This window comes from Condylostylus longicornis, unplaced genomic scaffold (assembly GCF_029603195.1).
Source record: "Condylostylus longicornis isolate FDR11 unplaced genomic scaffold, ASM2960319v2 ptg000223l, whole genome shotgun sequence".
Taxonomy (NCBI): Eukaryota; Metazoa; Arthropoda; class Insecta; order Diptera; family Dolichopodidae; genus Condylostylus; species Condylostylus longicornis.
Window position 1 is genome coordinate 77,850 of NW_026578190.1, and position 27,695 is coordinate 105,544.

The 27,695-nt window shown below is 27.5% G+C and overlaps 1 protein-coding gene across 3 annotated transcripts in view; it reads left to right on the plus strand.

Moving 5' to 3' along the window:
• Positions 1-27,695, plus strand: part of LOC129616479 (reticulon-3-like) — a 149,840-nt gene that overhangs the window by 74,498 nt on the left and 47,647 nt on the right. For all 3 annotated transcript variants that reach the window (XM_055532129.1, XM_055532127.1, XM_055532128.1), the window contains exon 3: positions 447-482. In XM_055532129.1, the coding sequence (XP_055388104.1) occupies positions 447-482 (36 nt within the window). The remainder of the gene's footprint in view (positions 1-446; positions 483-27,695) is intronic.

Here is a 27,695-nt window from a genome sequence, read left to right on the forward strand (position 1 = left end):
ATACTCGTATATTACACATATAGGTACATACATAAATAAGTTTCTGTATGTACATATGAAATTTCAGCTTTCTATCTTTAAAGGTATAGAAGTTTTGTAAGCAAGTCTACGGATGACCAGAGTCAAACTAATAAGCACTATATATAAACTTATGTACATTTATACATAATATATGTATATGGTGAAAATGCAAATTTTATGAATATAAGTGTTAAAAGTTGGAAATAAAATTATTTATTAATTTAAAAAATTGAATTAACTACTCAAAACTATTTGTTTTTTTGCGACACTAATTTGAGTTCTGCTTGGTAAGAAATAAGAAGTTTACACAACAGATCCCAAATATGATAAATTATTAATGCGTAACTTACTTTTTGCAATAAATATTTTAACAAATTATTTTAAAGTAATAAATTTGTTTTAAAAAGATAATCATATATTTACAGATATTTGGTTTAAACCAAACTGCTTACATCCAAGAGGTAAGTTAAATACTTCAAGACATAATCTGTAGGTTGATAGTTCATACTTACAGAGAATTCTACATGTATATATTCTAAAACAAATACAACAATTGACTAAACGTAGTTTATATTTTGATATTCTCATAATTTTTATTTTTGATATTAATTTTAAAATTTTTTAGAATTTTTTATATATCTTGAATTAGTTTCATGTAAATTGATCACATGCAATTATGGTTGCCAGCATTTTTTGACGCATAAAGCCACGCGATTTAAATTCTTTCGCACTTGAATGTGAAAACTTATGGAAAATGTGATGATAACCGTAGTTGTTTCAGATTCCCCTTTCTTGGCATCAAATAGTACAAATGAAATTTGTTTTCCAAACTTCACTTCACTCGTTAAATTTTTATTTTCACTCATTTTACTTTCTAGTCTAGAATAAAGTTTATATTAAAACCTCATCTTACTCTCTAGTCTAATTATTTAATAATAAAGTTTATACCAAAATCACTTAGATACATTGAACTAATAAATAAGTTTAGAACATAAATTACAAAAAAATCCATACGCAACAACTTAAATGATACTATTGGTTATAATGTATAACTTTGATTATTACTTTTTCAAGTTAATTCATATTAGCTTCTAATGATATATAGAATAATGATATATAAAGAATTGATATTTACATAAAAAAATATTCTATTTCTCTTTGAATAATCAATTTTTAAAATTTCATAGTAAGAATATATATTTACATAAAAAAAATTGTATTTCACTGTTGCTTACACTATTCTTCGATGCATTATTGTTAGAACATACATACCTATCTTTAAAAAAAACAATAATTTTTCTTATTAAAATTACAGTAAAATATTTTTTAAGACACAATTCTTTCAATCCGATTTTCTTTAATGCTCTAACTCTGCCGAATTCCCCTCGCTCATTCACACGAACATTTTTTTTTTCTTGAAAAAGGAATTAATAACCAATATTAATAAAAAATGTAACATGTTTGAAATAGTTTTAAAATAATTATTAAAAAAAAATTTATTGGAAGTAGGTACATACATATTTATTTTTAATAACTTAAAAACTAACTGAAATTATTTGAAACAATTTTATAAGTAACGTATAAATAACCGAAATGAGATAATTCAAATTGCTGAAATGTGTCAACCTATATTTCTTTTACTAAAATTTTTGTTAGCCGACACTACTCAACTTACCTTATTGGGAAATACAAAATGTGCATGAAAAATCATACATCCTTAATCATTAACATTTGAAACCATACTGAAATATGAATTTGAATTTTTTTTTCATTTTTTCTTTCCTCCTACCTTTCTCTCTTTTTCGTGCAATAGAATTTAAATAGGAAGTTTTTTAAAAAATGTGTAAAATATCACGAGATTTTTTAAAATATTAAACTAATGTCTTTATATCTAACAAGTCCCAATGCTCAGAGAGAAACTTGAAAGCACGACCTTATTTGATATGGGTTTTTTTTAAATCGAAGTGGCTATTTTTTGAGAAGAAATATTAAAATAAATTCACACTTACTATAAAGCAGGTAAAATTTAGAAAATATATTTGAAAAATGAAAAAAATATATTAATATTTTCATTGATAATTATTTTAAAATTCTTGAAATACATACAAAAAAGCGGAAAAACAACAAGCACAACCTTCGCCTTCAACATTTTATATGTTACTGAAAGCATTTCATTTTTTTTAAGTGAACAGCTTTTTTTTCTCATAGGGTAAGTTAACTCAAGATATGGGGAGTAACTGTGGTGTCAAGTTGAAAATATAATTAATGAAAGATAATTCATAAATATTGATATAAATACATAGTAAAGAAAAAATTTGAAGAGGGAATTAGAAAATAATATCTAAAATACAATCAAATATTATTTGTTAAATACAAATTTTACATAAACTTCAAAATTTTACCTCTATTTTTATTTGAAAAAATATTAAAAACTTACTATCATTTATATCAATTGCCTTAGAAAAAAAAATATTTAAAATGTTTGGAAAAAACAATCATATATTTTTATGACCGGATTTGAATATTTTTTTATTTTTGAAATAAATGATATTTTACCAAATGACTCAAAAATTCCGACTGTAAAATAACAGGTATTTTAAAATTTTTGTTCTTTATGTAATATTCTTCCCGTTTAGAATTAAGATAGGTCACACATACACATGCAGGGACATTTTATAAATAGATTGCTCTTGTTTACCTGCTAATAAAATATGGAAAAAGTGCACAGCAAAATTTTTGAAGCACTCAATATAACATGTTTGAAACAGTTTTAAAATAATTATTTAAAAAAAATTTACTGGAAGTAGGAACATACATATTTATTTTTAATAACTTAAAAACTAACTGAAATTATTTGAAACAATTTTATAAGAAACGTATAAATAACCGAAATGAGATAATTCAAATTGTTGAAATGTGTCAACCTATATTACTTTTAATAACATTTTTGTTAGCCGACACTACTCAACTTACCTTATTGGGAAATACAAAATGTGCATGAAAAAATATACATCCTTCCTCATTAACATTAGAAACCATACTGAAATGTGAATTTCAAATTTTTTTTCATTTTATCTTCCCTCCTACCTTTCTTTCTTTTTCGTGCAATAGAATTTAAATGGGAAGCTTTTTAAAAAATGTGTATAATATCCTGATATTTTTTAAAATATTAAACTCTTTTTTACTTAACAAAAAAGAAAAAAATAATAAAAAATATGACACGATCAGTGGCATTTAAAGAAAAAACCAGCAACGAAGCCAAAAATTCGTAATATTTCGTAAAAAAAATTGAGTATTGGGACTTGTTAGATATAAAGACATTAATTAAACTCCTTTTTAAAAATATTAATAAAAATATAAGCATGGATCACGATTGACATAATGTCCAAATACTCATTTTTTTTACGAAATATTACGAACTTTTGGCTTCGTTCCTTTTTACCGACCGTATTGTGTAAACAATAGGTAGGTTATGTGATGGCAACAAATTTTGCATATCGAGCTTTCGGTGGGAATGTACTTCTTCATAGTAGGGAAGTCTAAGTAAACTATTTTTAGCAACCTGTCGGTCTGTCGGTCTGTCAGTCTATGTGTGCACGCGTAAATCTCAAGTTCTGCTGAACCGATTTTGTTGAAATTTTATATATGTATAAGTTTATTTCCACCATGGCACGGTTTAATCAACTTTTGGGATATATCAGGCCTCAGGAACTGCACTTTTTAGCGGGCCTGTTTTACATTTTTGAACATTTTGAAGAAAATATTCAACCGATTTGCTTGAAATTCTTATATATGAAATTTCAAGCAAATCGGTTGAATATTTTCTTCAAAAGCTCAGCTCGACCGTCCACGAAACCTCCTAAATTTTGGAAGAAATCAGATGTCAGCAACTGGACGTTTACTACGGGCCGAATATTCATTTTTGCGTATATAAAGAGAAATAATCAACCGATTTCTTTGAAATTTAATATTTAAATTCTTAGTATTGAAACAATGAACATATAAATTTTTTGGAAAGATCAGGGCTCGAAAACTGATATGCGGGCCGATTTTACATTTTTCACCATATCTACGGAACGAATTGCTGGAATTTCTTGAAATTTGATATTTGAGTTCTGGTTGTTATCGGAACTAACTGTCGAGCATTTCAGTGAATTCGAGTAGCACAAAGCGAAATTCTACTAAGAGCCAAATTTACATTTTTCTAGGTATGTTAACTATAAGCTCACTAATGTTCTAAAAATTGGAAGGAAGCATTTAACAGACATTTTTGTAATATTCTGTAACACTTTCACTTAACTAGACAATTCACATTACGGTCGGTTATGTGCTGACCACATCAGATTTTTTTTTCTTTAAATGCCACTGATCGTGTCATATTTTTTATTATTTTTTTTTTTTACGTAAAAAAGAGTTTAATATTTTAAAAAATCTCAGGATATTATACACATATTTTAAAAAGCTTCCCATTTTAAATTCTATTACACGAAAAATAAAAAAAGGTAGGAGGAAAGACAAAATGGAAAAAAATTTCAAATTCATATTTCAGTATGGTTTCAAATATTAATGAGGAAGGATGTATGATTTTTCATGCACATTTTGTATTTCCCAATAAGGTAAGTTGAGTAGTGTCGGCTAACAAAAATGTTAAAAAAAAGTAACATAGGTTGACACATTTCAACAATTTGAATTATCTCATTTCGGTTATTTATACGTTTCTTATACAATTATTTTAAATAATTTCAGTTAGTTTTTAAGTTATTAAAAATAAATATTCATGTACCCACTTCCAATCATTTTTTTTTTAAATAATTATTTTAAAACTATTTCAAACATGTTATATTGAGTGCTTCAAAAATTTCGTTGTGCTCTTCTTTCATATTTTATTATCAGGTAAACAAGAGCAATCTATTTATAAAATGGCCCTGCCTGTGTATGAATCGTAATAGTAAGCGCAAACGGACAAAAATTTACGGATATCTGTACCTACTACTTGTCATTTTACAATCGGAGTTTTTGAGTCATTTGCTAAGATACTATTTATTTCAAAAATAAGAAAGATATTCAAATCCGGTCATAAAAATATATTATTGTCTTTTCCAAAACCTTTTAAATATTTTTTTACTTAAGTAATATATTAAGTTTTAAAAATTTTTCTCAAAAATAGAGGTAAAATTTAGAAGTGTATGTAAAATTTTTATTTAAAAAATAATATTTGATTGTATTTTAGATACAATCAAATTTAGAAATGCTTTCAGTAACATATAAAACGTTGAAGGCGAAGGTTGTGCTTGTTGTTTTTCCGCTGTTTCAAGAATTTTAAAATAATTATGAATGAAAATATTAATATATTTTCTTGATTTTTCAAATATATTTTCGAAATTTTACGTGCTTTATAATAAGAGAGAATTTATTTTAATATTTCTTGTCAAAAAATAGTCACTTCGATTTAAAAAAAAAACCCATATAAAATAAGTATGGCTAAAGAGTTCTCTTAGCATTGGGACTTGTTAGATATAAAGACATTAGTTTTTATTTAGATTCTAAGAAAATTTGGCTACAAAACAACAATAATTTTTTGACACATTTACCAAAAGGTCCTAACAAAACGTGTTTATTAGTTTCATTGTGGCTGTTTGTCTGATAATTTGTGCACAACACTTCAACCTGGTCCACCTGTAGAGCTAAAATTTTCTAACCAAATAATTCTTATTGAAAATATTATTTCTATATAGGCAAATTTTTTATGCATTCCCGCTTTCTTTGAGCTGCAGCAAATCTGTTACACGTAAAGCACGATACAATGATTTATTTCTTCTGTCTAAAATACGTTAATATACGTTAATCATATATACGATAATCAATATTATATTTTAATAAAATAAAAAGTTTTTTATAACTCTATCACCCATCGGCCGAGCTATCGAAGCAAAAAAGTAACAGTAATTGTCGATTTGTCAAAAAATATACCAAAAAATCTTATTTTAATAACGAATAATAAAAAAAAAAAATATTTCTATTAGAACCTTTTTTCTTACTACTCTTTTATTACTGTCAAATTCTCGAGCAGTTTTTACAAATTGTATTGCAGATGTATGCATTTTTTTAAATTGTTATGTACATGTTTATGGATTTTCAATTAATTATATTAGCTTTATTGTACGAAATTTTATTCTAAAAAATTGTAAATTAACAAAACAATTAAATTTTTTTATAATATTTCTTTAAACCTAAAAAAATTTTCAGCATTTAGGAAAATTCCATTCATGGAGAAATTTTATGGAGCCAAAACTTGAGATTTAGTTTTACAAATATATAATAGTAAATACATTTTTTGATTCTGTTATTTCGGCCGCCGAATGTACTCCTCCTTTGCTATCGTTTTATGCCCTCTTCCCTTTATTTGCAGGAAGAGGGCATAAAACGACAGCAATTGCCTTTATTTATTTATTGTTAGACCGAAAAAAAAGAGCAATCGATTGCCCCCGATGGTGCCCTATGTCGCATGATTCCGAAGTTACTTATATACGTAGCAGCACAAAAACCCACACAATTTTTTGCTGAAATTTATCAAAAAATCATCTCTGAAATTATTTGCCATCTTTTACGAAACACTCTGTATACATTATGTATGTACATATACATAATAGGTATATCGTAAATTACTTTGTACCATCAACTTGTGCCGTAAAAGTTTACAATATATTATTTCATATTAGCTGGTTTTATACATTACATATACGTATTTTACATATTTTAAGGCTTTTTATCCAAAATTTGATTCAAAATATTGATTCAAAATAAAATTCTTGCTTTTAAAATTTAAACTTTGTTTATTAAAATGTCACTGTTAAAACTTTACGGTGTAAAATTTAAAACTTTATGGTTTTGATAAATTTAAACTAATTGTTTTATATTATTATTTACCTTAATTTATTTGAAAGTTATTGGATGAATAGACCATACTTATTGGCTAATTGAACAAGGTATAATAGAGAGAGTTTGTCAACTAATAGTAGAAACTAAAACAAAAGCTAAAAAAAGTTAAACTAGGGCATGGTTAATTTTTGTTTTGGCTTTTATCGTTAAAACAATAATATTTCCTTCGGAAAAGTATTAAAATTTCAGCATTGCATTCAAACTTTAAAAAAAACAAACTCTTAATAAAAATAAATTGGTATAAAGAATTTTCCACTGATCACAAATGAACAAATAATGTATCCCCACAGGTTATTAAAACCGGGAAAAACACAGGAAATATTATTTTTAATTTATATATACATATATAAATATGCATTTGTACATAGGTAAATACGTACATTTTTGTATACATATATGTATTTACTTTATATACAGCTAATTTTCTATATATTTTTTATTTGTGAATTCACTCACGAAAATTTTCAACCGCATGAAAAATTTATTTTTAATTTTATTTTTAATTTGGAATATTTATATTTAAAAATTTTCAAATTATTTAGTCTGGGTTTCGGCCTCGTGCAGTTAAATACTATCGTGTAGTTTTCTTTATTTTATTTAAGTTGAAAATCAAACATATACAAGGAAATAATTATTTTCAGTTCTTTTATGCCAAGATAAATACTTAAAAGAATTATATAGAAGAAAAGATAATCAGTATTTAACAGCAATTTGGATCTTTATAATATTTTAAAATTATATAAAGATCCAAAATGGCGGGATCATTGACCATTGATGATTTCAAAGCCCTTTTGCAAATAAAATTGAATAGAGAGGAATGTAAGTGAGCAAAAATTTGAATGTTTTGTTAGACTTCCTGTAAAAAACCTTATGTTGAAAAATATAAAATTAAAAAAGTGAAACATATTCCCCATTTTTTAAAATACAGACATCTATGGAAAACATCTATTATGTATAAATGTAAATTTTTCTTAGTAAATTTTTATTATGTATATGTATATATATATGTATGTCATACACTCATATGTATGTATATGTATATACAGAAACATATAATAACCTCAGGCGATTTTTCTCCTTTTTTATTTATTTTTACTTTCAAGAAATACATGCTTTTGTACATTTACATATGTGATTATGTGAAATTACGATATCAAAAACAATTTTGCCCAAGTAAATGAAATATGTATGTATATACATATGTACATAATAAAAACAAATATCTGACTGCTTAACTCAACAGACTTTTCACTATGTCATCTTTTCTAGAAATTCTAATAATTGATTATTGCATAATTATACAAATTATGCTAACATACATATTTCTAGCTATAACTGCTTGTTTGCATATATCCATATATTTATATACATATGTATTTCGTTTAAATAGCCATAGATATGCTAAATACTTATAAGTCAATCACTTAAATTCACACACACAAAACTAAATTCAAACAAAACACTCTTTATTTCAGCTGAACAAAAATAACAGATGACGAGAAACCATTTAGGTTTATTACAATGGTTTTTTATCTCATATTTATAATAATCAAAAGCAAACCTTGAATGTCAAATTTTTGTAAACGATTTAAAAAATAATATACAATAAACATTTTTGTAAATTATTTGCAAGTGCGACATTTAATTAATATTTTTTTTTAATTTTATCATCTTAAGGAAATGTTTAATTTGATTGCTTTAAAATTTTAATTTTAATAAAGTGTGAAACATTATGGCAAAATTTCGATGGTATGCAGAATTTCATACTTATGAATGTGGATTTAAAATTCATTCAAAGAGTTTGATTAAAATCAAAATGTTATGCAAATATGTGCATATGCACATAATGCATACATCTATCTATATATGTATGTATGTATGTAAGTTAATATGGACTTTGTTTAAATTTCATTTATGGAACTTTACCCATGTACAACTTTGCCCAATATTGTATGTCTTTAACAGAAATAGTATTCGAGCATGAACCCAATATTAAAATGTGTTGAAATGCACATATGTATGTACATGCATATGTGTGTAAGTAGTCCTTTTAAATTTTCTTTTGTGACAGAAACCCTAAGGTACACAAATAACATACATAATGAAATAAGCTTTTTCCTCAATTTTTTATTCTTACATTTCTCGATTTTTTGTTTTAAAATTTTTTGAATTACGTAACAAAATATGTTTTTATATGCCGTATTTTTTAACTTGAAAACTAATATAAACATTTGCAAAAGAAGTTAAAGAATACTTTTAAGACCAGTAAGTACAATTCATAACATACAAGTTTACGTAAGTAATTTTAAGTGAAACTTAGAAGATAAGCCTATAAGATATTTTTAATATTTTACAAACTTAGTTACAATTAAAACGATTATTTAAATAAGAATAAATGTCACTACAAACGAAAATTTACATTCCTGTCTACTCTGTCATATCAAACAAATAATATAGCAATAATATTCTTCTTACAAATAATAATAGCAATGGAAATTATACTTTAGCACAAGAATTCAAAAGTTCAATTTTTAAATATTACAAAGATTTATTTTCATTTGGCAACAGGACACTGACTAGCATTGTTTGGGAATAGAATTTTTATGACCTTAGAACAAAAAATTGAAAAATAGAGGTCGGAGCTTTGAAGGGATTTTCAGGGAAAAACTAAAGAGCATCAGGATAAGGTTGAGTTTAAGTTTGCAAGTCTTATAAAGTTCTACAAATAAAGGGCGTTTTTGTATCTATACTGAAAAAAGTAGGCCGTTTTTTATTGTAGAACTGTAAAAAAACTTCAGTAATATTTGATGTAAGCATCAAATTTATTCTGTCATTAATAAGAAAAAACATAGCATTAAATTTTAAGTACAAGACCGAATTTCTGAAAAATTTTATTCTTTATTGATAAATAAAAACATTTTAAACATAATTGTAAGTCAGACTTTCCAATTTTTTTAAAAAATTTGTAAATGTTATAAATTTGTGACATTATCTCCGAAACTAGTGAGGATATGTATGTAAGTAGCTAAATATGTACAAATGAATATTAAAGTTTCAGTAAATTTGAAATTGACATTTCAAAAGCAGATTTTTGTGGTGGAATGGGGGTGTAGGTATATTCGTTTTCGATTTAGAGTCTGTTAAAAAAAGGTACCAGATTTTTGCTGTATATAAATAAATGCTTATAGCTCGTTTTATAGGCGATTGATTGCTTTTTATTTTTGGTTTATTTGAGCCATAAAGCATTTCGAGATAAAGCTCAAAGTCAAAGTCAGAATTTTTAATTTTTTTTTTAGAATTGTTTTTTGAAAAACTCAAAATTTCTTGAACATTTTTGTTATTATTTTTTCTTTCTCTATCTCTCACAGTTTTGGCAATAAAACATGTTAAATGTATTTAAAAAACATGCAAAAAATACATATTTCAAAACGCAAAGTCTGCAAACATTAGATTGCAAATATCTATAAGTAACGAAATTTTACGTAAAAATTAAATATTTTTGTTATAAAAGCCATTTCTATCTTGCTTGCACTCCCTAAAAAGTTGTATCTTGCAAAACACTGTGAAGCCAAAAACTTCTTACAAATCACTCACTTTGTTCCAAACATTGTAAAATTGAAGTTGACATTTAATGCTAATTGTTGTTTTTTTTAATGGAAAAGTAATGGCCCAAAAAGTAAAAAAAAATAAGTTTGGTGTTGTCTTTTTTTAAATTAGTGCAATTTGTGAATGAAAATTTATAAAATATTTAAAAAAAAAGTGTTGAATAAAAGGCTGTTGTTTTATAAACTTTAAAAATATATATGTATATCATATGGAGAAAAAAACAAATTATTTTGCAAAAAGAAAAAGATGTTCCTAATAGTTATTATATTTAAGAAAACAAAAGGATGTTTTCCGCCATATTCATCTGAATATTAATTATTTTGGAATAAGAATAAATATTTATTTGATAGTGTTAAGTTTAATCCATAATTTGTAAATTTATTGAGTTTTTTATTTTGGAAAGAAAACATTTGTTTTTACTTTCTTTTAAATTAAAATTTTTTTCGGGTGACATAATTGCATCGGGAGGAAAATTAGTTTGTGTTTAATAAAATATGCTTACATATGATATTTAAAATGGACCTTTTTTCCTAAGAATGATGAAATGAAAAGAAAGTGGATTGCAATTATTAATGAAGACTATTTCATTCCAACTGTTTTATCAGATAGTACTTCGTCCTAATATTTTGTTCCGTTCATAATACATATTTTAATTCAAAATACAAAAAAAATTATGTGGTAATTTATTTAATCCCAGATGTTTATATTACATATTTTGTTTGTAATTAATATTTTTCTTTTAAAAGTGAATTGTTTTGTTTATATTTCTCTTTATAGAGTGCAGATTTGGTAATCAAAAAAATTTATGATGCAGAAAGGAAAATAAAATATTAGTTTGAATAATTATATATAAAATATATTGTTTTAGTATGATTGGTATTTGAGCTCAATTAATTAATAAAGAAGAATGTTAGAACATACCATCTACATATATTAGCAAGTTATAACCATTATCTTAATTAAAATTTGTTAAAAATTATACCGTTTTAGAGTCATGAAAGTATATACATATGTATGTATACATATATTACTATCATTGATATTGTTTAGAAATGTTAACTAAAATTGCAATATTTCAACCGGTAATATTCGGTAATTTCATAATAAAAAATTTCATTTACGTGTGCATTATGTTATTAAAACACATACCTACATGTTTTTAATTTCAATTTATAAAATACATTTATAAAAGAGAAAAAAATTAATATGTTTTGTTTAAATTTGATTTTTTTACAGATATTTCAAATTAATAAATATTTTTAATTTTTAATTTAAAAAATTTTTTAACCTATCTTTCTTACGTTATATGTAAAACACATATGTACATATTTTATAATAGAGGCCAAATAAAAAAAACAAAATAAATATGCTCCTGTTACTGATTTGACAATACTTGGTATAAAGAAATATACAACTAGAAAGAATTTGATTTCATTGATTTTTTTTCAAGATATTAATTTAATTTATTCCTTTTCATTTATTACGTGATTTTCAATCAAATCATTTCGTTTTTTTTTTTTTTTCAAATTTTTCAGTAAAAATATTCAGCTTGACGTGATTTAATTAATATGGATGAAACATTTCTGAAATTGATACAGAACATGCATACATATTATGTATGTAAGTACCATGGATCTAATAATACATGGATAGCCGGCAAATAATTTTTGAAGCCAACATTAAATATGTATGCTACTTTTTTGTTTCTATTTTTTACAACAAAAGTTTTGCCATAAACGATTTGAAAATATGATTAGGAATTATGAATATACAGTAAAACACGGTTAAGTGGATCACGCTTAAGTGGATTTCACGCTTAATTGCATCAAATTTTCGTGGCTTGTACTTTTTTCGATTTTTTCATATAAAAAAATTCGTTTAAGTGGAATTCGGATAAGTGCACAACACGCTTATCTGCACATATATTTTTTCCCTCATGTGATACTTAATATGTAAATTTATTCGGTTAACTGCACATCCCTGTTTTTATTTAGTATAAATGTCAAAAATGAAAAACTACACTCTCAACTACAAAATAAGAAAAGCAACACTATGTAGCTACACAAAATATTTTAGTTTCTGTCATTGTCAAATTTTGAGTGTTGAGAAATAACTAAAATTAATTTGAATTTGTAAGGAAAAAAACCTAAGCAAGCTACATTTTTATAAATTTAAACAAAAAAGGGAAGAATTTAAATACATTCTTTGACATCGGAGGTAATTTTTTAAGTCGAATTCGTATAAGTGGAAAACACGCTTTAGTGGACAAAATTTTCTTGGCTGATCGATTTCCACTTAACCGTGTTTTACTGTAGTTAGAATACATAATTATTACATACATACATAACTATTGCTTCAAAATTAAAGCAAATTATGTTTATATAATATTTCTGTTTATACGTTAATAATGTCTCATGTGTATTACATTAAATTATTGACCGGAAAAGAAAATGAAATTTAATTTTCAGAAAATTTTTCTTCGTAATATTCACAAAAATATTCTAAATTTAAATATTTTTCACTTTTACGAAAACGAAAGTTAAATGTAGATGCACTGCATCATATTTAATGAGTGCATTTTATGTTGGCTTCGTTTTTTGTTGAGAAATACATGAGCTCTAGCTATTCATGTATTATTAGATCCATGGTTAGTACCTACATATGTACATTCAAGCAGGTATTTTCAAAAACATTCTTTAATGCAGAGCTTTATATTTATGTATGCAGATTCAAAATTCATTCTAGGAATTTGATTAAAATCAAAATGTTTACAAATTGTGTAATTTTGTATAAATTTAATTTATGGAACTTTACCCATGTAAAATTTAACCAAATATTGTAATATGAAGTAAGCTTTTTCCTGTATTTTTTATTCTTACATTCTTCAGCTTTTTGTTCTATAATTTTTTAATATGTGTACGTAACAAATGTTTTCATATGCCGTATGTTTTAACTTGAAAACTAATATATGTATGTATGTATTTGCAAAAGAAGTTTAACAATATTTTTAAGAGCAGTAAATGCATAACCTGCAAGTTTATGTAAGTAATTTCAAGTGAAACTTAGGAGATAAGCCATATTTTTAATATTTTCCGAACTTAGTTACAATTAAATAAGAATAAATGTGACTACAAACGAAAATTTATGCTCCTGCCTTCTCTGTCTTATCAAACAAATAATATGGCCTATCTCTTCCAAATAATAATAGCAATGGAAATTATACTTTAGCACAAGAATTCAAAAGTTCACTTTTTAAATATTACAAAGACTATTTTTCAAATAAATTTGAATATTAAAAATTTTCTAACCCACCTGAGTTTTATCTTGCGTTGAATGAAATACCAAATAACTCAAAAGTTTTGAAACTCCATGAAGCTGTTAATTGTCTTTAACAAGCGAATCCGCAATAGTATAAAAAATCAATAAAGTGTTAAAATTAAAAAAGAAAGATGACATTTAAATAATAACTTAAAATAGGTTATAATTTGGTAGCATTGGAAGCAAGACACTCCGTGACTCCATTAATCAAAGCATATCTATTAATAAGTAATTCGACTCGTTCCATTCCGTTAGTTTTCGTTTGCATCTTGCTTCCAAATTCTTGAAATATTCCATTTTTTCTTAAAAATAGATGATAATAAGAGTTGTGTAGGCAAAAAAGAAGCAAAATATTGTAAACAAACGAGTGTATCAAAAACATTAAACTGAAATAACATTAAATTAAGTTAGGTAAAAATTTTGTTATTTTTATTTTGATAATAACAAAATATAATAAGAAAAATAATTTATTTTTCATTAAAGTTAGGTACAAAATTCGAATGTATGAAATCAAAAGAGTTTGAAATTTCATGAATGTACACATGCATGTACCTGTTACAGTAGATACACAGTATCAGGTAGTGGCATAGAAATAAAGTAATTTATAAAGAAACAAGTAAAAACGTTTCAGTCGGTATAAACCGATTGAATTATACCCTGCACCTTTCGTTATTGTGTAGCAATTACTCGAACCTGTGAAATCATTCTATAGAAACTTCACGGACATGTCTGACCTATAATTGGACATCCGACTGCCAAGTTTCATGAATCTGACTTTATTATTTTTCCAAATATAAAGAATTAGCTTTTAGACTTGTATGGGAGCTACTCGAACCTGTTAAGAAATTCCACCAAAATTTCAGAAATATATGTGACCTATAACTCGACATACAACTGCCAAGTTTCATGAATCCGACTTTATTATTTTTCCAAATATGTAAAATAAGCTTTTGGAGTTGTATATCAAGTACCCGAACCTGTCAAGCAATTCCACTAAAACTTCACAAATATATCTGATCTATAATCGGACACACAACTTTCAAGTTTCATGAATCTGACTTTATTAGTTTTCCAAATATGTAAAATAAGCTTTTGGAGTTGTATGGCAAGTACCTGAACCTGTCAAGCAATTCGATCAAAACTTCACAAATATATCTGATACATAATCGGACACACAACTGCCAAGTTTCATGAATCTGACTTTATTATTTTTCCAAATATTAAGAATAAGCTTTTAGACTTGTATGGGAGCTACTCGAACCTGTCAAGCAATTCCACTAAAACTTCAGAAATATATTTGACCCATAATTGAACACATGACTGCCAAGTTACATTAATCTGACTTTATTATTTTTCCAAATATTTAAAATTAGCTTCTGGAGTTGTATGGCAGCCACCCGAACCGGTGCAGCTATCCCATTAAAATTTTTAGAGCATATGTAGAATATAATTGGACACATGTATACAAAATTTTATATTTGTACCTTTATTAGTTTTTGAAATAATTAAAATAAACTCTTTGAGTTGTATGGCAACTACCCGAACCCGTTGTCCGAATTGGTCCAATAGCAATAGGGTTCGTCCTTGGCACAAAAGAAGCAACTTGTGAAAGTTTGGTGTCGATTGCATTATTCGTTTTTGAGTTATCGTGCGATCGGACGGACGGACGGACATGTCTAAATCGACGCAGAATTTTACGCTAAGCGAGAATATATATATATGTCCATACCGCAGATGACTCCTTCAAATAGTTACAAACTCCATACCAAAGTTAATATACCCTTCACGAAGTGCAGGGTATAAAAATGGTGTATGCATACTAGGTAATACTTTATGAAATATAATTATTACCGATTCATGGGAAATATGTTCTAAATTTATTAAGATTGAAATAAAAATAAAAAATTTAAAGATAATTTATTTATTTTATTTATTAATAATTATTTATTACAGTTTTATTAAAACTTTTTATTATGTGGTAAATTATGATTCTAACCCAGCATTTACACATACAAGTTACTTGCAAGCAAGTTTGTATAATATTAATTGTCAATTAGTTTTTCGAAATGTCAAATTACTTGCTATTATGACGTAGGCGTTTAGCAAGTTAATTTTTGAAAATGTCTTTGAGAAGAAAACAACTAGCAATATATATAATTGTTTATAAATTTTAGAAACCATAAGTTTGCTAAGTTTAATTTTTTCAAAACAAAATTCAAAAATTTTAAATTAAAAAAAAATCAAAACAACAAATTTTTTTTTGTGAATTTCTTAATATGTCAAATTACTTGCTCAAATTACTGGCAGCAAAATTTTCTTGCAAGTTGAACTGCAAGTAAACAAGCAAGTAGAAATATTTCAATGTGTTAGTAAAATTTTTGTATGTATTGCAACTTTCTTGCAAGTAACTTGTACGTGTAAATGCTTGGTAATATACATTTAATGAAATATGTTTTGTCGGACTACTCACAACATTCATAGTTGAAATTATTTTTTAAGTGTTCATATATTTTACATTCTAAATTTTTTTCTGTACAAATATCATTAAAAAGTTTAATAAAAGTGTTTTCTAAATTCTTTAAATTGTCCATGAAATTCTTGGATGGTTTATAAAAAACTGAAAAATATTTTTTTTTCACAACTATTTAAATTTTTTTTTAATATTATACGTCTTTTTAAAATTTATTTTTATTATGCTTCAAAATTATATTGTATAAATTATAGTAATTTTTTTAAACACTTTTTTTCCGCTTCGCTTTTATAATATGAATACACCTTTTTTGCCACCATATACTGGAATAAGTAACAAAAATAAAATTCCCGCCTTTAAAATTCTTAATACAAAAATAAAAGAAAAATAAATAACTCCCGCTGTTAAAAATACATTATAAAAAAACAGGTAGACATCTATTGCGTAATTTTTCCCTCTCCCAAAAATGCTTATTTGTATAAAAATGAAAATAAGAAGGTATATTGCTTAACTCTTAATTAAAGGAATTTCTCGTAATAATATTGGTGAGTGATTGCATTAGTGTGATGTAAACGGAGAGTCGAACTGTTTTTTGTGTTTTTGTGGTTCTGAATTAGGCAATTTGAATAGTTTTCTATTTTTAGTGTAATGAATTGTGTATATTTTCCGTACTTTTTAGATTTACTTTCGATTTGAAATTGTTATTTAAAATATATACAAGCTTACATTTTTCAAAATATTCTCGGCAATTCAATAAGAAAACATTATTTCTTAATCCAGTATTGAATAACCTTTAATCTACTATGATATGACACGTGAAATTTACTACTTGAACGCTACATAACCAAAAAAAGTATGCTGCTACATATGAAAAAAGTATTTTTTCTTATTTACATGGTAGTATTCAGTGCGATGCGTTAAGTGAAGTGTAACCGTGTAAAAGAGAGGATAAAGGATAAAATTTACGTCAGATCTGAGATTAAGTTTTTTTCTCTTGTCACATGTGCTTATTGGTAAGTATTCTAAAGAGATAAATTTACGTTAGGTGTGGAGCAATACACAGTTATACATTGAAGATTTTTTACGTTAAGTATAAAGTACTGATTATTTTTAGATTTTGTTTTTATACTGCCATAAGGAAACGAAAGACATTTTTGGATAATGAAAAGATAAGCGATATTTTAGATGATTTTTCTGATAACGACGTCGATCCGAGTTTATAATTACAGCCGAACATGAAAGTGACTGTGAAGAAGAATATGATTCCAAAGACGAACCGTTATCAGAAAATATTGATGATAGTAGCAATAATGCCGAAACTAAACATCGAAGTTTTAAACAACCACCGAAATTCAAAACCTTTTTTATGGAAAAAATGACTATAAATGGAGTGCAATTTAAGCAAGTCGTTTTGTGAGAACACCTGTCCACACTACAGTTCGTCTTCCTCTAACTCGTTACTCTACAATAACATCTACGCTGAAGAATGAGTACCAATTTTCGTCACTAATTTTTAAAGACGAAATCATTAATATAATATACTCTACGTATAATGATTATTATACTCTAATATAAAAGTTAAAAAATTTGACTTTAAAGATCGACATAATTGAATTAAAAGCGTTTTTAGAACTTCTAATTTATTCTTCTCTTTTTAAATGAAATCGTGAGTATTTAAATATTTTATTTCCGACAAATGTATATGGTAGAGAAGTATTTCGAGCAACTATTTCTAAAAATTGATTTCAAACCTTGCTCTCAGCCTTACGTTTTGATTACATAGAGAAAAGAAAAGGAAACTCAAAATTCGATCGTTTAGCAGCAGCAATTTCAAATATATTTCAGAAGGTAATAGAAAATCCCCAAAAATATTGTGTTACAGCGTGTGTTGACGAGATTTTGGTGTTTTTTTGGGGCAAATGTGGTGTTAAAATGTACATGTCCAATAAACCAGCGAAATATGATATAAAGATATTATTAGCCTTAACAGATGCTAGAACCAATTATTTAGCAAATACCTATATAACGTATATAGTGGAAAGAGCAATGATGCAATAACTGTTTCAGATGAAGAAAAAAAAACTTCAATTCCGACGCAGTCTGTTTTGCGGCTTTGTAAATTTATTGAGGGGACCAACAGAAATATTACGGTCACATCTGTACGGAAAACTGGTTCACATCTGTTGAATTAGCTGAGTAGCTGAAACGGCACCAACTTACATTTAAGGAAAAATAAAAAAGAAGTCCCACCAACGGGAAAAAGTGATTAAATCTTAAATGTATGGCTTTACTAAGGACATGACGTTGCTGTCTTTCATTCCGAAAAAAAAAACAAAGCTGTTTTACTGCTGTCTATTATGTATTACATTAAGTATGTAGAATTATCTTCAAATTTACCCTTGATAATATCAGATTATATCAATGTGAAATGTGGAGTAGATGAATTGGACACAACGTTACCCAATGGCAATCTTTCTTCAACTCGTTGATATTAGTGCTGTTAATTCTTATATTCTTTTTCGTTCATCAGCATGTCAGACATCATCTTATATTTCTAGATCAAATTTTTTATTAAATTGGTAAATATTTAATATCGGAACATTTAGAACGAATAACATTAGGCTTCTCAGGGATATATGAGCAAATATTTACACATTTTTAAATAAACAAAACTCAATAATAAAACAAACTCTGGTGTCACAAACGATTTGCTACATTTGCCCTAACAAATTGAACTAAAAAATAGTTCATTTTGTTTTGTTTTTATACTAAAAAATTAATTCAAATTTGCGTTTCAAACAGACATTCAACAAAATATCCTTTATTCTATAAATCATAAATTTCTTCTAATGGAATAGCTGATTCTTTTGAACTATTTTCTAAGAAACCATAATCCTGGTCAAAGGCAATTTTATTATTAATTAAGTGTCTGATTCTTAGGATCAGAATCCGGAAATACTACCTTTGTAAGTACGTTATTAATAATATTCGCAAGTGGCTGTTTTATTAACGTATATCAGTCAAATATTTTATTTCAATGAATATTTAACTGAATTTTGTCTAAGTCTGAGATCGCATTTTTATTGAGATCCAAAATTATATTTTTTTTTTCACTTTCCGTAATTAGATTAAAAAATAGTATTTTATTATTGAATTGTGGAAAATTTTGATTATGTCTTAAAGTGTTTTATTTAATATTTTTATTTTTTGATTTTCCAATTTCACTGACGGTTTTTGCATGTTCCAACTTTGAGACCCCATAAAATCAAACGGTTTTTGCATGTTCCAACTTTGAGGCTCCATAACTCGAGAACAAGAGCCCAAAACGAAAAATGTCACTAGGTGTTTTATGTTCGTCTGTATGTATTCTATCACCTTGCTTCGGGAATACCATAGAGTCGCGGACACCCTGTATATTTGCGAAAATATTTTGGGGCCCACACGACACGACTCTTTTTCGTTCGTGCTGTAATTCTGTTCATGCTAAATTTACTTCATCCAGTCTTCTTTCAATATTTGAAAATTTACCGGAGTTGTTTTCAGCCCGAATGGCATACTTACAAACTCATATTGCCCATCTTCGACACTAAAAGCCGTCTTGTGGAAATCGTTTTCATAAATTTCTACTTGATGAAACCCCTTATCCGAGTATGTCATCTATGTTGTGGATAGGATACCTGTCAGCTTATGATAATCGATAAGTCGCCATTTAGTCTTCCCGCTGCCATCCGGCTTCTTGGGGACGATCCAAACGAGGGCCGAATAAGGCGAAGTGCCTTATGATACCCTTCTTCAACATATCGGACATTTACTTATTTACTTTCACTCTATGGTTCTGTGGTATACGATCTTACAAAGATTGGTACGTTATTCATTCTACGAATTGGATGCTTGTTGTAAAATATTTTGGAGAATCTTATAATTTTATGTAGTGCTCTTTTCTCCTGATTGCTAAGGTGTTCAGTTCTTATTTTGTAAAATAAATTTTTGTGTTCAACTTCTTTGGTAATGTTAAAATTTTTTGAATTTACTATTTGGTTTCCAATAGGGTTTATATTAATTAAAATTTCGGTACCAATGTGAATATTGAAATTTTCCCTAATTTTGTAATTTTCTACATTATAAATTCCCTCATAAAGAGTGACAGTGCTATCCAAGAACTTCTGCTCCTTTAGATAAGCTAACCCTTCCCTTCGCTGTATCGGAATTAGTAATTTGTGATGCTCCTTCGTTTTTAAGTTATAAAATGTAATTTTATGCTCCTATACTTTATAATTATGAAGTTGTTTTTTCATAATCCATTTTCGTTTGAAGTGGTAATAAAATGTTGTTTCCTATTATTCCGTCGTAAGTTTTATGCATCGGAAATGCATAAAATTCTACTCCTATGTTAAGGTCACCGAGTTCCTTAAATAATGGTATACCTAGTAGTTTTTTGAGTTATTTTAACTTCTTCATGAACCGTTTTCAATAAGACGTTACTAAGCTGTAAATATTTGGTTGGCAGAAATTTGTATTTATTATGGAATATGTTACGGGTGGCTCCAGAATCTATAATAAACTTCAAAGGCCTTGTATTACTATTAACAATTATATACGGAAAGTCGTTGTCGAGGCTGACATAAAAATGTTTTTCAATTGCATTATATCTTTCCTCTCCATATTTTTTTAACTCATACATTTTTAGCACTTTTCAAAAAAAAATTAAAAAAAAAGTGCTTATTAGTTTTACTTTGTCCATCCGTCCGTGGACATGTCTACAAAACTTCTAAACTCTTGAAAATAGAAAACTGAAATTTAATGCGTACATAGATCTTTACTAGAAACTTATTTCCATAGAAGAAAATTTTTACCTATCTCCCCACAATAGAAGTTATACCCACTAAAACATTTATTACAGTGAAACCGTAAGCATTTTTCATTTGAATCGTAAGCATTTGAAATTTTTCAAGCGCAAAAATATTTGAACTTTGAAAAAACAAAATGGCCCTTCAAATTTACCGTTATTTAAAATTCGTTTTTCCCAAATTTTTGATGACGCTTTTCTTCTAAACTCCAGGTTGTAGGGGCCTGAAATAGCTTTTAGACAATAACAAATTGTTTATTTTGTTCAAACAAATTTTTTTTCCATCTCCACCCCCTCTCAAGTTATCGCCTCTTGAAATTTGTAAAATTTTAATTTTTGGCGCCTTATATTTCCGAAACCGCAAGTTTTTTCAAATTTTTGTAAGCGCTAAAAGCTAACGGTACATTCCATGACATTAAAAAATACTTCGTATTTAAATCCATGCGCGTGTTGTTACAATTTTGTTGATTACTTGGTTTAATAACCAGTGGAATAGTAAGTTTTATTTCTGGATAGATTTTGTTTGCGTTTCTGTTTTGTACACTTTTTCTAACATATTTTCAAATTCATTTTTGTATTCACTCAGATAATTTTTGTTTTTTGTGTCGAACTCTCAATGGTACGTAGCACCATACATAATACATTTTGTACATATAAAATGACCCAATTATTACAAATGAACTTAATGTTTTTATTAGAGCCTAAAATATTGCTTGATGCTTGGTCAATCACTGAACATTTAGAGCCGCTGTGATAATTTTGTTATATTTCGACCGTATTTTTGTTCTTCACTAATGACACTCAGCCATGTCTTACTAGTTGTACGTTCAGCTGTAATTTTGTTTACAGAAAACACTACTCATATTCCCTTTATAAGTGTTATATATCTTTGTATTTACATATATATATATATATCTTTGACTTGACAACTTGGAGGAGTTATTTGGCTATATCTTAAAATCTTGAACAAAGGAATTTGGTGATGTAGCCATCATTTTCAGTAAAACTCTTTTGTAATGTATTGGTTTATATGGTAACACTGAATATGTATAAAAAAGAACTTGATTCTATAAAAAGCCGGAAGTTGTTGAAACTGCATTTCTTCGTCCGAAGAAATTTCAAACATAAACCAGAATAGGTAGAGTTGAACGCGTCAACTCTGTGACACCCGTACGAATGAATAATTTTAAGTGCTTTGTTGATTGCCAGTGTTCCCTACGTAATTCTGGTTTATTCTTTTATGCAAAGTTTCAGCACTGCAATTTAAATAGTTTCCATAATACAGCAATAAATGCCTTTCGAAGTTGTATGGCATTTACCACCAAAAATTAAAAAATTTCAACCAGTTTTGTCAAATATAAGAGACCCAATAAAATATTTTCTTGTGGAAAATTTCAATATTGCAAGTTGTATAATTTCTGAGATCTAGGTTAGATGTTGCATGGCAGCTATCAAAAGCACTATTGATATCTTAATAGTTCTCACAAAAACAAATGGCCATCTTACCATATCTGTTTTTGCTAAATTTCCGTACCGTAACTTCAACACTTTCCAAGTTATAATCTAGTGACCTCAGAACTCTGGACAAGGAGTCAAAAGATTTCTGCTGTTTTTATCATACATAAAATATTATAGCATAATTAATTACTGAGATAAACTCAAATAACTTATAGAGTTGTAGGGCAACTACCCGAACCCCTTCCTTGATCAAATCCAAATTAAATAGCGTCCTGTAATTCAACAATATAAATCATTTGTGAAAATTTGGTAAGCTTAGTTTTTGAGTTATCGTTGGGACGGGCGGACGAACGGAAAGATGGAAAGGCATGTTTATATCATACATTTTATGTCTATATCTCAGACTATTATTTCTTAGCGTTACAAACGATAAGGCAAATTTAGTATACTCTATGAACATGCGTTCGTATGCGTATAAAAAACGCTTCACGAGTTAAAAACATAATAAATTTACGAATCATGAACTAAAAGTTAATAAATAGCGCAAATATTTTATTTTGGGTAAATAGTAAATTAAAAAAATCACGTATGTATGTTGGGACGCTTCCATTTTTTTTCAAATAAAATAACAATTTAGAATTACGCACTTTTTCTCAAACAATTTAATTTTATTTTCGATTTAATAAAATTTTTTTTTTAGTTTTTATATAATAATAGTCCTTTTTAGCGCTTTTCCAAAAAAAAATTTTGAAAAAGGTACTTATTAGTTTCATTCTGTCTTTTAGTTTATTAGTTTCTTAACAAAACTTTTATATCCTTGAAGATATAGCTGAAATTTCACACGCACAGAGATCTTTGCTAGAAATTTATTTCGTAGAGGAAAATATTTACCTATCTGCCCCCTTTAAAAGTTATAGCCCCTCAAAAACCCAAAAATGCCATTTTTAACTACATACTTTAAAGAAATCATAAACATTTTTTAAATTTTGTTAACAAATATAGTGTCGGGCATTTTCTACCGCGATTTTTTTAATTAAATATTAAACAAATAAAGTGGCTGCTAGAATTGACCGTTATCGTAAGCCCGGTTTTTTCCAATATTTGTTTTTTTTTTAAACCCTAAGTTGTAGGAGTCTGAAATTTATGAAGTGTTTATCAAATAATATAATTATTTTTCTTAACTCACGCAATTAACTTCTAAGTTCGAGCATTATGTTAACGCCTCTTTGTATTTTTTGTTTTATTTGAAATATAGCATGCATTGCTCACCCTAAAGATCATGCAATCTTAAACATGCATTGCTTATCTAACGGTCATGTAACACATAGCTAGGTTGTTTTTAAAAGCATTTTCACTTGTTGAAGGGAGAAGTGCTACATTACAAACCATCGACTTTATTTGCTTCGACTTCATTTAACACTTTTTTAATAGTTTTTATAGCTTTTCATTTAAACCACGCTAATTTATTAAATAAAATCACCCTTTTTCTATTAGCGCCGTCGACTTTCCTAAAAAAAAATTTTCCTTGCCATTAAAATGTAAATTTTAATTTGCTAATACTCGGGCTTGAAAAAGAAACTTGCCTGAAATTTTTGGCTTCATTGTTTTGCCTTTTTTTTAAGATACGTTTTTTTAGTCTGATGTAAGTGCAAGTGAGAGTCAAAAATTTTTATCTTTCAAGACGGAAATTCCTTTTACAAAATAAAAGTACTTTTTATTAATATTTAGAAATTAAGAACATATACAATAATATTAACACAAGAAACAATTAGATAGTTGCAATGTAAAATCCTTTACGTTATAAGTTGCGCCTAATTTAACGTAAATCTTTTTTTTTAAAAAGATGTTGGTACAGATTTTAAGTACTAAGACTTTGTGAAAGCGATCCTATGTCCGCATTGTTTGGTTGTAGAATTATTTTCAACAGAAGTGGGATCGTTAAATAAAACTCCTTTTACAAGCTATGATTTACATATTTCAAACACCATAATTTTCGAAAAATTCGATGTTTTTTATACCCTGCACTTCGTGAAGGGTATATTAACTTTGGTATGGAGTTTGTAACTACTTGAAGGAGTCATCTGCGGTATGGACATATATATATATTCTTGCTCAGCGTAAAATTCTGCGTCGATTTAGACATGTCCGTCTGTCCGTCCGTCCGTCCGTCCGTCCGTCCGTCCGTCCGTCCGTTCGCACGATAACTCAAAAACGAATAATGCAATCGACACCAAACTTTCACAAGTTTTTTCTTTTGTGCCAAGGACGAGCCCTATTGTTATTGGACTAATTCGGACAACGGGTTCGGGTAGCTGCCATACAACTCAAAGAGTTTATTTTAAATATTTCAAAAACTAATAAAGCTATAAATATAAAACTTTGTATACATGTGTCCAATTATATTCTACACATGCTCTAAAAATTATAATGGGATAGCTGCACCGGTTCGGGTGGCTGCCATACAACTCCAACAGCAAATTTTTTATATTCGGCAAAATAATAAAGTCAGATTCATGAAACTTGGCAGTCATGTGTCCAATTATAGGTCAAATATACTTCTGAAGTTTTAGAGGAATTGCTTTACAGGTTCGGGTACCTGCCATACAACTCCAGAAGCTAATTTTAAATATTTGGAAAAATAATAAAGTCAGATTCATGAAACTTGGCAGTTGGATGTCCGATTATAGATCAGATATATTTGTGAAGTTTTAGAGGAATTGCTTGACAGGTTCGGGTACCTGCCATACAACTCCAGAAGCTAATTTTAAATATTTGGAAAAATAATAAAGTCAGATTAATGAAACTTGGCAGTTGTGTGTCCAATTATAGGTCAGACATATTTCTAAAGTTTTAATGGGATTGCTTGACAGGTTCGAGTAGCTCCCATACAAGTCTTAAAGCTTATTCTTAATATTTGGAAAAATAATAAAGTCAGATCCATGGAACTTGGCAGTTGTGTGTCCGATTATAGATCATATATATTTGTGAAGTTTTAGTGGAATTGCTTGACAGGTTCGGGGACTTGCCAAACAACTCCAAAAGCATATTTTAAATATTTGGAAAAATAATAAAGTCAGATTCATGATACTTGGCAGTTGTGTGTCCGATTGTAGATCAGATATATTTGTGAAGTTTTGATGGAATTGTTTGACAGGTTCAGGTACTTGCCATACAACTCCAAAAGCTAATTTTAAATATTTGGAAAAATTATAAAGTCAGATTCATGAAACTTGGCAGTCGGATGTCCAATTATAGGTCAGACATATCCGTGAAGTTTCTATAGAATGACTTCACAGGTTCGAGTAATTGCTACACAATAACGAAAGGTGCAGGGTATTATTCAATCGGTTTATACCGACTGAAACGTTTTTACTTGTTTTATTTCAATAGTTCAGCAAAAAATTTTTCAAATTATGAAATGCTTTTAGTCAAATCGTTTTTCGTTTATTTTCCTTTGATTTAGAAAGTTATCATTATACATATATATATAGTGTCTGTACTAATATACAGAAGACAATCTTTGTAAATATAAAAGAAACTACTTCTTTCGAGTAGCACGTTTATGTATTTTACAAAAATTGTCTTCTGCATATCGTTATAAACTATGTACGCTGTGTATAATTATAAATTAGATGCGATTATTTGAAGTTTTAAAAAAGGTTTTATTTTGAAATTTCGCTGTTTTTTGTAAAATCTTTGTATTCCAGAAACCTTTGAGCTTTAATATCTATTTTTAAACAAAATTTTCACATGCATACATGTATATGAATTTTTGATTCAATGGAGAAAAGTACGAAAAACTGTTTGAATTCAAATGATAATTCACGTAAATTTATTTATTCATGGATAATTATAATATGTCTCTATATCTTTTACATATTTTAATACTGCGAGATACGTAATTGCTACAAATCTTAATCAAACATTAGTTTGCTTCATTAATATTTCTAGGTTTTTACCTAGATAATTGTAGTTTTCAATAACACTTTCTTTTTGCAGTTAATGTTTTTGATCAAAACATCATATTCAAATTCATACATACATATCGCTGGCAAAACTGTGATACCATGTAAGTGCAAATATTTCCAAAAGTACTTTACCAATTTTCTGTTTAGGAAATGTCAAACAATCCATCTTTAAAATTTACGAAACAGTAAAAACTAATAAATAATTGCATATTCTTTAAATAATTTTCATATTTTCATAAATTTAAAAGATGGAATGTTTGGGATTTCCTAAACAGAAAATTGGTAAAGTACTTTTGGAAATATTTGCACTTACGTTTGCAGTTAATGTTTTTGATCAAAACATCATACTCAAATTCATACATACATATCGCTGGCAAAACTGTTATACCACGTAAGTGCGAATATTTCCAAAAGTACTTTACCAATTTTCTGTTTAGGAAATGTCCTTTAGTGACTTTAATATGTTGCAAACACCTCGAGGACGCGCTAATGCTGAACAAGGTCTTCAGCGACTCGATGGAAAGCTCCATATCATTCTCAGTGGGACTAAAAAAGACTGCATAGTCTGCTCGAACCGATAGGTAAAAGGCGAAAGACGAGAAACAAGATCTTATTGTAATACTTGCATCCGTAAACCGGGAATACATGTCGGAGGTTGCTTCACAAAGTATAATTCCCTAAAAGAATATAAAATTTAAATCATTTTTGGATATGTATTGAAAAATTTCCACTAAAATCTAAATATTTTCTTCTCTATAATTGTTTTAAACATGTTAAGCCCGCATTTCCTCTTCCTGTAGAAAATAGCTTGGACCTGGCGTAAAGTAAACTTGAAATACCTCTGGACCGTTAAGGGTTAATAATGTATCATATAACTAGATTGTTTTAAAAGCAGTATTTTCACTTGTTGAAGGGAAAAGTGCTGCAATACAATTTACAAAATGGGTTTAACCCAACTTTATTTCTTTTCGAAGTTGAATGACTGAACACGAATGGCTTTTGCGTAAATTTTTTTTAGAAACTAAATGCAACTTTTTTGGTCCTAAATTTCCTGAAAGCTCTTATGGCT